This window comes from Vicia villosa, linkage group LG1 (genome assembly GCF_029867415.1).
Source record: "Vicia villosa cultivar HV-30 ecotype Madison, WI linkage group LG1, Vvil1.0, whole genome shotgun sequence".
Classification (NCBI taxonomy): Eukaryota; Viridiplantae; Streptophyta; class Magnoliopsida; order Fabales; family Fabaceae; genus Vicia; species Vicia villosa.
The window spans coordinates 243,210,503-243,224,111 of record NC_081180.1 but is presented as its reverse complement, the minus strand read 5'-3'; the positions used below and the strand labels follow the sequence as shown (position 1 = coordinate 243,224,111).

The 13,609-nt window shown below is 30.3% G+C and overlaps 1 protein-coding gene across 1 annotated transcript; it reads left to right on the top strand.

Annotated features, from left to right (window-relative positions):
• Positions 1–10,467: 10,467 nt before the first annotated feature.
• LOC131624757 (basic form of pathogenesis-related protein 1-like) lies at positions 10,468–11,036 on the top strand. Its single transcript, XM_058895677.1, has one exon. The coding sequence runs from the start codon at positions 10,489–10,491 to the stop codon at positions 10,966–10,968; it is 480 nt and encodes a 159-aa protein (XP_058751660.1). The 5' UTR covers positions 10,468–10,488; the 3' UTR covers positions 10,969–11,036.
• The last annotated feature ends 2,573 nt before the right edge of the window (positions 11,037–13,609 follow it).

The window sequence follows — 13,609 nt, the reverse complement described above, 5'->3', positions numbered from 1 at the left end:
AAGCTTGATAAAATCATAGCGACTACACGATAAAATTCCATAAGTCTTAAATCAACCGCATACAATTCTCTTCCATGTTTGATCTTTTTTATCCCAATTCAAGACAAAGAAAAAGATAAGAAATAATATCAAATAATAAATAAATATAAATATAAAACAAATTAAGCTTAATATTTTTTTTGTGATTTTCTTGGAATTGATTTTTAGTTAATTAACAAACTAATTAAACAAATAATTATACAAATAATTAAACTTAACAAGAAAAATATTATTTTATATGTCAAAAATTAGATTATAAAAAAAATAAACCTAAATCTAAAAGGAAAATATTTTTGGAGTTTTTTTTGATTGGTTAAAATAATTAAAAAAAGCAATATTTACATAATTACTAATTAATTAAGCAATATAAATTAATTATGAAAAGAAATAAAATATTTTTATGTTAAAAATTAAATAAACATTTTATCAACTTAAAACTAAAATTAAAACATTTTTTTTGAGAAATTGAAAATATGCATAAATATGGAGTTTTTAATTCATGAACTCCTAACACTACTACATATTAAAAATTACATTGTACTTACTCTATGATGTCCCAAGAGTGGAATAGAGTGATTGAAATTGATTGAAAGTGGCTATTTGAATGAGCCTTGATTTTTACAAGTTTCTTGAAACTTTTGAAAAATATAAAACTTATGCTATGCTTTTGGAGTGTGTTGTTGTTCTTCTCTTGTTTCTCCCTTTTTTCCCCCCCTTGAATGAAGAAAATGAAGTTCTATTTATAGGCAAAGAGTTTGATCTTGGAAGCCTTGCAAGTGGAAATTGTCATGATTGATTTTGTGGAAAAAATATGATAATGGAATATTTTCAATGAGTGTATTTCTTAACCATGGTTAAAACACTCAAGTATTATTCTCTTCAACCTTGCAATAATATATTTAAGCATCTTGAATTGGTCTTGATTGGCAACCATAAGCATCTTTGATAATATCTTTGAATTATCTCACTTTAATTAAACTTTAAATGAATAAAATTTAATTAAAATGAAATAAAAATGTCATGAATCATGGATGGGTCGTGGATGCCCTTTAAACATATGAGAATCAAGATTGAATCACAAAAGAATTGGTCTTTTTGAAAAAAAATCAAATTTTGGTCATTACTTGTTTCATGCATTTTTCCAAAAAAGGTCAACTTCATCAAGGCATATCTCCCTCAATTTTGATCCTATGAAAGTGTTCTTTAACTTTTTGGAAAGCCCAAGATGTCCTCTACAAGCCACCTTTGGAAGCGTTTTTGCATTTGGAGAAGTTATTTTGATGATATGGGCTTTGACAAAAAACTGCTTTTTGTTGACTTTCAAAATGACCCGTAATGTTTTGGCTTATATCTCTTAGGCGGAAGCATTTCTTGACCTTGGTACCAACATCAAAGTTGTATGGAATTGAATTTCCTTGAGAATGAGCTTTGGTTGGAATTTTTCTGATAAATTATGAGAGAGTTATGGTCGGTCAAAGTTCAGTTGACTTTTAGCTAAAAAACTCTAATTTTGCAATTTTGAGTTTTGTCGATTTCTGAACTTTTCTTGATGAATTATGATCAACCATTGATCACATGATGAATATTTTGAAAAAATATGGATTTTGACAAAAAATTGCATTTTTGACTGTCTGTTGACTTTTTGGTCAAACTGGTCGTCTGTTGACTGTTTGAGCTGTTGACTGTGCGTCTGAGCGAATCGAAGTTTGAAAATTTGTCTGGTGGTATTTTGAGACATATGGAGATCCATGAAATCCATTTGAGGTCTCAAAAACTCGTTCTCCTGAAAAAAAACAAAAACCCTAGTTAGGGACTGTTTGTGTAGGAGACAGTTAGGCGTACCTGATTTTTGTGCAGTGTTGAGTCTCTGTTGACCACGTGATTATCAGAAGACTTCTAGAACAAAATCTTGGAAATTTGAAGTGCGAAAAATTGATTTGACTGATGGTACAAACATGGAGAATTGCGCTGATAGCGGGTTTGACTAGTAACTAGCTGTCCGGGTATTAACATAACAGTTAAAGTGAAAACTTAACAGTTAAAGTTAATTTTTTTCTTTTTATTTTTGTTCTGTCAATGGTGAAAATTTTATTTACCTGAGTTGTTAGAAAAACACAAACATAATAAATAAATAAAATATATTGTACGCGAACGAAATTACCGATAATAACCTTGAAAAAAAATATTTAATGCACAGAAAAATAATATTTAACACACATAATATTATCTTGATAATTAAACTACCGTACGACAGATAGTACAACATTTAATACTAACAATACAAATATTACATAATATAATGAACAGTACGACAAATAAAATAGACGGTACACTATTTGAAAGCGACAGATACAACAAACTTTAAAAATGACGATTAATAATCCATGCTATGAACAACAGAAAATAGATGATCGGAAGTGTAACCATCGCAGGTCCGCATTTTTCAGGACTATGCAGACAAAAGAAGGACATGATCACCGTAAAAATAGTGATGACTATAAGAAAAAGTGTATCCATCCACTTTGCCATTTTTGCCGAGGAAGAAGAGAAAATAATTATGAGATAGAAGTTTGAGAAATTTGGGAGATGAGTGAAATTTGATGTGAGAATTTATGGAAAAAATGAGGAGTATTTATAGAGTGAAAAGAGAGAGATAGAGACGTTGGGAGTGGAGTGTACCGTTTGAATAGTAGTAGGATTTGAAAAAAAAGTATGGTAGGTTTTGAAAAGAAAAAGGGTATAGAATAAAGCTAGGATTTGATTTTGGAAAAAAAAAGATTTGAAAAGAAAGAAAGAGATTTTGAAAAAAAATAATATAGTATAAAAATAAAAATTAGTGGGAAATAAAACCAATAATAATTTAATTGTTACCAGTATAATCTGAAATCCGGACTCCGCGCCTGCAAATTTTAATTCTGCACAAACTGCGTCAGCATTATTTATCTGAAAATAAATCTCAAATAAACAGTGTATGAAGTGATAAACAGTATTTGGCGTTTATGTAAGAATAAATTTAACAGCGAACCAAAATACTGTATAAAAAAAATTCTAAAAATTGAGTATTTATAAAATCAGGATATTTATGAAATAAAAATCCAAGATTGTATAAAACTCCAAATTTTTAGACAGAAGTCTGTTGACTTCTCTTTTTTTTTTTAAAAAAAAACGCAGGCAAATTTTGGGGTATAACAATAATGATCATAACACTTAGAAAATGATGGGATCTCAGAGGTCAAAAATTGGGGTGCAACAGGTCGTCCCAGTAGTACACGGATTAGAACCGAAATGGACGTCCACGACAAAATGGAACGAAAATGCAACATTTATCGTCAGGTGGGGCACAATAGAAAAAGATGCCCTAATCGTGGCGCGACCTCGTCGCAAGTTTAATATAATCTGTATTTTTTTTACGACAATGTATCAGTTTCCCTTACCAACTCTTGTAACCGTTCATCGGTCTCTCATCAATAAATTGTGCTTTAGTGAAAAACCGACATCGATAATGCAAACGTTATTTAGGGTTAGTGATAATTTTACGAACTCGATTTATCAGACGTTTTTAAGAAAATAAAAAACCGGAATAAAAAACGGTGCGCGAAAATACCCGAAACGGGTTAATTTTGAAAAAAAAAGGCACACACATTGGAGCCAAATGGAATGGCGCCTATGTGTTATGGCTTGGCCTTATGCGCCATTTCAAATGGCAAAAAAATTTTTGCCCTAATTTTAATGCATTTGCGCCAAATGGTTTGGCGTGTAAACTATGCATGCGCCATTTCATTTGGCGCATTCACTTCCAGTCTGTCCCAAACCTAGACATTTTGGTAAATACTCCGAAAACTTGGTTTTCTCTGTAATTTTTTTTATTAAACCTGGTTATTTTAATTTTTTCTGATTTTACAGAAATTTTATCTTGGTTTGGTGGACGAGGTAATGAAGAGTGTCACTTTTTTTCTCAGTTAAACTTCTATTAAAAAAAGTTGTATTGGTCGTGAGTTCGATCTCTGCCAACAAGTGAGTATTTACTTCACTTGAGAGCTTCAATCAAAAAGAAATTTTTTTTTTTTTTGAAATATAACTTTTTTTAAATTTTACATAATTTTTATTTTGATATTAATTTTTATAGACATAACTATATACACATTTTGTGACAGAACCTATAGATTCAATATTATTTTCATCAAGGTCATTGATACTTGGTCTCCATATCAAGCGTATTAGCTTTAAACCCCACCCCTTTCACTTCTTCATAGGTTTGTCAATAGCCATCTCAAACGTGAGCAAAGAGTCAAACAATTCATCAACATTCACAGTGGAAACATCTTGTACCTCCTTAATGAAACTAAGCTCAAATCTAACCGCATCTTGTACCTCCTTAGTGACACTAAGCTCAAATCTAACCGCTTCAACATAGATCTTAGAATCTTCCTCACAAGCTTCTCTTATGACATATTTTCAATGAGAGCGAAAGAGTCATTGACGATGTCATGGAGACAAACATTAATTACCAATTTCCTTTAGAACTCTAAATTAGTCTTGCCAATTGAATTATTCACTACTATAAATAATACATTTTTTGACAAAGTTTTCACCCCAACCAATAAATAATCAAGGTATATGGAGTACCACATTTTAATTTTTTATAACTATAATACAATCTATTTCCTTGGTTGTATAATAAATTCGAGGGAAAAACTAACTCATGGACACACTTCAAATTCTAGCAAGTGCAATTTATATATTTTTATTTCTTTTTAATAATTTATTTTATTTTAAAGTGATGTCTTCCTTTATATTTTATTTTTAATTAAAAAATAAGTCAATTTCATCAGGTGAAATGTTAGACTATTTTACCTCGGTTGTGATTTCCATGTTAAGTGAAATAGTTTATTCTTATATATATTTATTTTATTTTAAAGTGGAACCTTCCTTCATATTTTATTTTTAATTAAAAAATAAGTCACTTTTCACCACTTGAAATGTTAGACTTTTTATCACAATTTTGATTTCCATCTAAGGTAAAATAGTTTACTTTTACACACACACACACACACACACACACACACACACACACATATATATATATATATATATATATATATATATATATATATATATATATATATATATATATATATATATATATATATATATATATATATATATATATAACACTCAATTTTTGAAATATATTTTAGTTTAAATATCGTTTGAGAAAAGTGTGTGCGTACGGTTAGTAGTGATGACTTGGTTCATGAGAGTATGCTTTTTTCAAGATTTCGGGTTTGAATTCTATATGTTCGAATTGCTTATAATAAAATGATATTGTAAATTATATGTGTGTAACCTAGCGGTGAAGGTTTAGGTCTTTAATTTGAATCCTAGCAGGTTAGCAATGATTAGGCCAGAGAATCGAATCAAATACTCTCAAAAATACACTTGGCATATTTTCATTAGAAAATACTAAAAATTACACCTAGAAAATTGTATCTTTATGTTTTTATAACTTAAACTTAAATTAGCTTTTTTTCTAATCTCATAATTAAACATCAAGAGGCATAAGGGTCCTTGTTTTTAATAAACCTTTTGTAAAAATTTGTTTGGTTTAGTTTGACATCCGACTTTCTATAGACAAATTTTGATTGAAGGGGGAGAAAACACCTTTTATATTCAACATATTTTGTGACTAGGGGTGGGAATAGGCTAAGCTAGGTTAGACTTTATAAAGCCTACGACAAACTTACAAGGCATGAGTCTGGCCTATGACCTACTATAGACTCTTTTTTTCAGTCTGACCCGACCTTTTTAAAAGTCTAGCCTGATCTAAAAGCCTATTTAACAACCTCTTTCTCATTAAGGTTTTTAATTAATTCGTATTACTTAATAAGCCTTATAAGTCGGTCTATATATGAATATTTAGGTCGATATATTTAATAATTTTTCTAATATATATGCATAGATAGACCAACCTATTTGGCATTGTTTTTCTAACATATATGCATATGTAGGTCAACCTATTTAGACTATTTTTAATATATATGAAAATATAGGCCAGCATATAAAGCTTCATAGGTTTTTTAATAGCCTAAACCTGACCTATATAATTAAATAGACTTTTAAAAAAGCCTAAGCTTGCCCTTTTTATTAAATAGGCCTACCTGACATGGTCTTAAATAGGTTAGACTATAGGCCTGATCTGTAGGCCGGCCTGACCTATTCTCATCCCTATTTGTGACTAAGATTAATAATTATCAGACGATTGGTGAACACTTTATATCTATATTTTTAGAATTTTATAAATGGTTGTTTAAATTGATTTCTCTATAAAGAGATTTTTTTATAGACAAAATCTCAAAAAATTAAGTTATTCTTGTATGAGAAGGAATATATTTACTCAAAGAGTAAGTGTAATGCCCGTTTTTAGGTTGCGTATTTTATTTAATTATGCCATATTGTAATATGTGTTTTATTTATTTAATTATGTGTTAATTGTATGCTTATGAGATGTTTGTGCTAATTGTTGGGTTTTAATAATAAATAATATAAGTTAGAGAGGCTTTTAGTTATTGGGCTTAAGTTAGCATTAGTAAGTGTATGGTGTTACTTAAAGCCCATTAGTAATTAAAATGATAGTAAGGTTTAACTAAAACAAGGGTTTTAGGGGATTAGAAGTTAGAAGTTCATTTTCACAATTTGGGAATAGAAAAGGAGAGTGAAGAGAAGAGGAAGACGAGAGATTGAATTTTATAGAGTTGGCTTCAATTCAAATCCAAGGTATGGGTGAGATTCTTTTATGCTAAGGGGATGTATGATGATATTTTGGGTGGGATTTGATTGTATGAGTGTATCCATGAAATTATGTGTAGAGATTAGGGTTTTATGAACAAAATGCATGAATCTTGACTTGGAAATGTGTTTTAATTGATGTTTGATGATGGATAAAGATAGATTTCGTGTTATACATGTTTAATTGCTGTTTGGTAATGAGTTTGAGTGTTGTAAGTGAGGTTGCGTAGTTCTGTTCCGTCTGTTGTTTTTATGCAAAATCGCCCTTCCGCTAAGCGGAGCTAGTCCGCTAAGTGGATGCTGACAATTTTGAAAATGAAAAGAAGGTTCTCTAAGCGGAACTAGTCTGCTAAGCGGAACTTATTTGGTGGTTTTCCTCTGCAACACGTCCCTTGAAGTACGGTTATGGGATTTTAGGAGCATAAGCGCGCTAGTGGGCCGCTAAGCGGACCCTGTTTCACAAAACTTGTTTAAACTTTATAATGATGTATCTTTTGAACTGTAATTCCTTTCTATATGTCGTTTGAACCTTCGTGGAGCTCTAATTAATGTTTTTCCTCGGTATATGCTATGAACATCTGTGGAAACTATTTTGAATTCTTATTCTTGAATTGGATTGTTGTTGACGTTGGATTTTCGGAATTGATTATGTCATGTAAGTTGACCATGTCATTTAAGTGGACTATGCTGCTTAAGTCGATTATGTTGTTTAAGTGTGATTGTGGATGTGCACCATTGAGTCACATTCATTGCATTGTTTGAGACGACCCTTATGGAAAATGTTTGAGACGACCCTTATGGCAATTGTTTGAGACTGCCCAATGGCAACTGTTTGAGACGAGAGTTTACTCCAATGGTACCACATGCATTTGCATTGTTTGAGTTGCATAATTGAGGTTGTATGTTGAGTTATAGTTGGATGTTTGTGTGTGCATGACATAAATGTTAACTTGTGTTGTGGTGATGGTTGTTTCGTTGATCATATGTGATATGTGGCGAGAAGTGGAGACCAATGTATGATTATTTCTCCGCTTTGAATGTTATCATACGTTTCTTTATAATGAATGATATCTCACCCTTATGTTTGAATGTTACCCTCTGTTGGTAACGTGCAGGTAATGACGAGGAGTAGTTTTGTGCCTTATAGCTCGAGTCGATTTGTCGATGCTCTGATACATAGCACTCGGGGGGATGTCGGATTACTTGCTTATGTCTTGTTTCTTGTTGTTTATCCTTTGTTGGATTTCGTCATTATGCTATGTTGAGATTTGTTGGATATATTGTGCCATGTTGGCCTTGATGTTTATGACTTGTATTGTTGTTGATATTTGATTTCCGCTGCGATGTGAGTACTTTCCGAATATTGATGATTAGTGCATGAGACATTGACCTCATATATGCGTGTTATGTATCTATGTTGATGAGCATGTTATGTGAATGTGATACTAGTTGTTTAAATGTGACGCCTCAAATCATTTCCTTCGAATTGTTTTAAGATTTTGTACTCTAATTTTCCTGTTAATTGCGGGGTAGATTTGGGGTGTTACAGTAAGTGTTGAAGACAACCATTAATTATCATTAATATAACGGATTTAATTAATTTTTGGGTTAATACCTATTTTGCCCCCTACCATATGGGGTGTAGTTGAAAAACCCACAGCCAAAAAAAAAGTTTCAAGAAGTGCCTCGTAAAATTTCAAAAGTTTGATTTTGAACCTTTTTCACGCCACCTCATTAAAAAGTCTGATGTGACAATTTTTTTAAATTTTTTTAATTATTTTTAATGAGGTGGTTGGCTTAGGTGACATTTTTATTATTTTTAATTTATTTTAATACCACGTGACATTTTTATTATTATTTTATTGCTTATATAAAAGCTCAAAAATATGGCCCTACTGGGTGTTGAACCCAAAACACAAAGCATACATTCCCAACAGCATTACCACTAGGCTACGTGTCTCTCTTTGTTGTATATTTACCTTAGCTAAGTTATACTATTACTCTGTTAACGTTAATAACTTCAATAGTTAATTTCTAACGTTAAACTAAATTTCTAATGTTAATTAAATTATAAAATATAAACTAAATTAATATAAATATTAATTATTATTTTATAATTTAACTAATTGATATTGTTTTCATAAAAATTAGCATTATTAATTAACTGTAAACAAATATTATTACTAACGTTAATATTATAAAAATGTTTTACAAATAGTTACTGTTATTGTAAAAATAAGTCTTCATAATTTAACTATTAAAAATTAATATTATTAGCATTAATAATAGCATTATTAGTATTAATATTTATATTAGCATTAATAATTCTAATTTAATATTAATTAAACAAATATTAATCAAATAATAAAAATATTGTAAATTAAATATTTATTTAGTTACTGTTAACGTTAAGCATTAATAATTAATATTACATATAATTTAAATTAAATATAAATATTATTTTATAATTTAACTAATTGTAAAATATAGTTTAATTAATTGAGAAAATGCGTGGGCATAAGAATTAGCGTTAATTAGTAAAAAAATATTATTTTACTAATTTAACTAATATTTATATATTTTATTTTATATAAATATTAACGTTAATTAGTAAACAAATATTATTTTATTATTTTATAATGAATTTCTTAATTAATAGTTTATAATAAATATTAATTATTATTTTATAATTTAAATAATATTAATTAATAACATTAACTAATAATTAAATATCAACTAATAACTAATACAGTAATTATAAACTAATAATATTTATATTAATTAATTATGAAAACATTAACTAAGCTATTAACGTTAACACAGTATTATTATAAGCTAGCTAAGGCAAACAAATAACCAATAGGAACATGCAGCCTAGTGGTAATGCTTCTTGGCATGTATGCTTTGCGTTCACATAATAAGAAAAAATTAAAAAAAAATTGCCACCGTGAAAAAGGTTCAAAATCAAACTTTTGAAATTTTACGAGGCACTTCTTGAAACTTTTTTTTTGGCAGGGGGGTTTTTCAACTACACCCCATATGGCAGGGGGCAAAATAGGTATTAACCCTTAATTTTTTATGTAAAACATATTTTATAAAACAACTAGATTAAATGATCAATTAAAACCGTTAGATTAATGAAAATTAATGGTTAAGATTTGAAGTAAATCTTAACACTTACTCTTGGAGTAAATATATCCCTCTTAATATATATATATATATATATATATATATATATATATATATATATATATATATATATATATATATATATATATTAATAATAATTAATACTTTATTTGTTTATAAAAATAATTTTTTTTATATAGAAAATGTACTACAAATTAGATATTTTTAAAGCAATGCTATTTAAAAACATTTTATAGACACCTTACAAAATACAAATAAACTAAATATATATGTAAATGAAAAAAAATATTAAGTTTCAATATTTGTGTCCACAAGTCATTTTTCTATTTTTGTGAAACATAAAGAATATTAGTATTTTCTATATATATTTTATTATTGTTAGTACTTTCTATATTTTTATATTTCTAATTGATGGATTAGAAAATCTAAGTAGGAAACTATCTTGCTATAAGTAACATCCATTTCATAATCTCAAACAAACATCCAAATTTTAGCAATTAAGAACAAATCAAAATGAGATTTTCATATCATATGATCTTAGCCATTTTCTTCTTTTGCTCAACCCTTTGTTGCATAAATATTTCCCTAGCACATCAAGAATTCCTTGATGTGCATAATCAAGCTCGAAAAGAAGTTGGTGTTCGTCCACTTACATGGAACACTACCCTTGAAGCCTATGCACAAAACTATGCAAATTCGAGAATCGATGATTGTGCAATGGAGCACTCTATGGGACCTTATGGTGAGAATCTTGCTGAGGGTCATGGTGAAATGAAAGATGCTGATGCTGTCAAGTTTTGGCTAACCGAAAAGCCTTTCTATGATTATGACTCCAACAAATGTGTTCAAGATGAGTGCTTGCATTATACTCAAATTGTTTGGCGTGATACGGTTCATCTTGGTTGTGGTAAGGCCAATTGTAAGAATGGTTGGGTTTTTGTCATTTGTAGCTATTCACCAGTTGGAAATATTGATGGCCAAAGACCTTATTGAGTTTATTGTTTTTTTTCTTTGTATATATTTATTCTAAAAATAAATAAAATAGTAACTGCCTCATAACATATCCTGTTTGAATCTGCCATTGTTCAATTATGAGAAACTTTATTAACTTGTTATTTTAGAACTCGATTTCTTATAGCACATATCATTTATGAAAGTAGAGATAACTCAGGTAACAATAATACACTAAAAGGGTATGTTTTGTTACCCGACCACATATTTCTAAATAACTTAAGTACGATACGACGAAAGTGTCCCGAGTTAAGTTGAGAAAGTCTCATTTTCATAGCTATGCGAAAATTTCTCTCTTGATGAATAATTTGGGCTAGCGAAAGTATACAAATTCTTCATCTTATACATGACTAAACGCTGAGGAAAGTAATTGTCGTCCATTTTTATCTATTTTCTACAACTTGATCAATTTCTCGTAATAGAATCAAAGGATTCATTGGATATGTATGAAAAATTATCATGTACCCTAATGTCATGTTTATCATTATAAATTTTCATCTATTAATTTTATTCGCAAAAATTAAAAAACATTTAAATACTCGGTTGTTCTAGCTTTACATCAATATGATAGAAATTTGTAATTAATCTATGAGGTTTGACAACCTAATACACAACTTCATATTATCGTACGCTTGCGGTGTGTCATCTATTTTAGTTTAAAATTTTTTGAGCCAAAATGGTTGAGAGGAATTATGTGGATGATGATGAGGATTATGATCCAGAGTTTAAAAATTTCAACTAGCCATGTACAAATCACAAAATAAAAACTGAGACAAAAGTCCTAATCGAGAACAATTTTCATATGATGGCCAAAACCAAAAGTGCTAGACACATGATTACCACATTGAGGGATGGTAAAAATCTGTCAATTGATCCCATTGTGGCTTCTCACGTAATTAATCATTTTACTAACATTTTTGGTTTTGCAAGTGAGGTTCAAGATTAATACTTAATTTATATCATTCCTCATGAATTCCATACTCGATGTTATACCTCCACATAAGAGATCACTACTGTAGTTTTTAGCATGACAAATAGAAGTGATGTTTGCAATGCTATATGTTAATTTTTCAACTCTGGTTGGATACTCGCCAACTTTAACACCAACATCATTATTTTGTTTCCTAAGACTAGTGCTACCGACTACATGGAAAAGTTTAGGCCCATTGCCCTAGCCAATTTCAAATTCAAGCTCATTTCTAAAAATATATAGACAAGCTTGCTAGACTTATGCAATTCTTGGATTCTCCAAAGTATCTATGTCGCTTCAATACCTTGGTGTTCCCATTTGTAAAGGAAGAGTCAAAGCTTCTTATATTAAAGCCTTAGGACATATTATAATAGTCAAATTGACATCTTAGAAGGGCTCTATTCTCTCTTTTGCTGGCAAAACTGTAATTGTAAAGTGAGTTATCCAAAGTGTCTTATCTAACTTTATTGCAATTTACTCTTGTCATGTTTCTTTACTTATGGATATTTACAAAGCTTCTAGAAATTTTATATAGAGTGGTGATGTCACCTCTAGGAAGCTTGCTACAGTTGCTTGGTGTGAGATATTGGATCGAACTCTAGTATGGTCGAAGGGTAGCTTTTTGGTTCGACAGTTCGACAGGGTTAAGCATGAAGTCGAAGGTTCACATGCTGGTGTCGAAGTGTGCATGCTGTAGTCGAAGATGGGTCTAGCATGCATGTGTCGAAGATGCTAGGGTTGTTAGCATATTGATTTAGGTTTTAGTGTTTAAATCCTAATTTGTTAAGTTAGCTTGTTTATTAAGTTGGCTTGTATAATGGGCCTTGTGGAAAAAGTCCATTAGTTAGTATGTTAGGTTTTATTATAAATAACATACTAGTCTCTGATCATTGCAACACAGCAAATCCTAATTTAGGGTGAGAGAGGTTATTTGTTATTCTTGTAAACTTGTAATCTTGTTTTTCTAAGAGAAAGTAAAAGAATAGCAGTTATAACCAATTCTTGTGTTATTCTTCTTCCTTGTCCTTTATTCTTCCCTTGTTTTATACTTTGTTCTTGGTATTGAATTCACAACAAATTGGTGCGGTGAGCATGGAGAAGATGCCTTCAACATAGTATGAGTTTGAAAAGTTCACTGGAGTGAACGATTTCGGTCTATGGCGCTTGAAGATGTAAGCCCTACTGGTTTAGCAAGGTTGCTTGAAAGCGTTGAAGGGAGAGGCAGCCATGAATGTTGAATTAACGGCAGCGGAGAAGACGACTATGATCGAGAAAGCACACATCGCAATTTTGTTGAGCCTTGGTGATAAGGTTCCCCAAAAGGTATCAAAGGAGACGACGACATCAGGGTTGTGGGTGAAACTTGAAAGTTTGTACTTGACCAAATCCCTGGTAAATCGACTATACTTGAAGCAAGCTTTGTATTCACTCAAGATGATTGAAGACAAAGTGTTGGTTGAGCAGTTAGATATGTTCAACAAGCTGATTCTTGATCTTGAAAATATTGATGTGAAGATCGATGATGAAGATCAAGCGCTGTTACTATTGTACGCTTTGCCTCGATCACATGCTTACTTCAAAGAAACTCTCCTTTATGGAAGGGGGTCCCTGAACTTTGAAGAAGTTCAATCAACCCTGTATTCTAAGGACTTG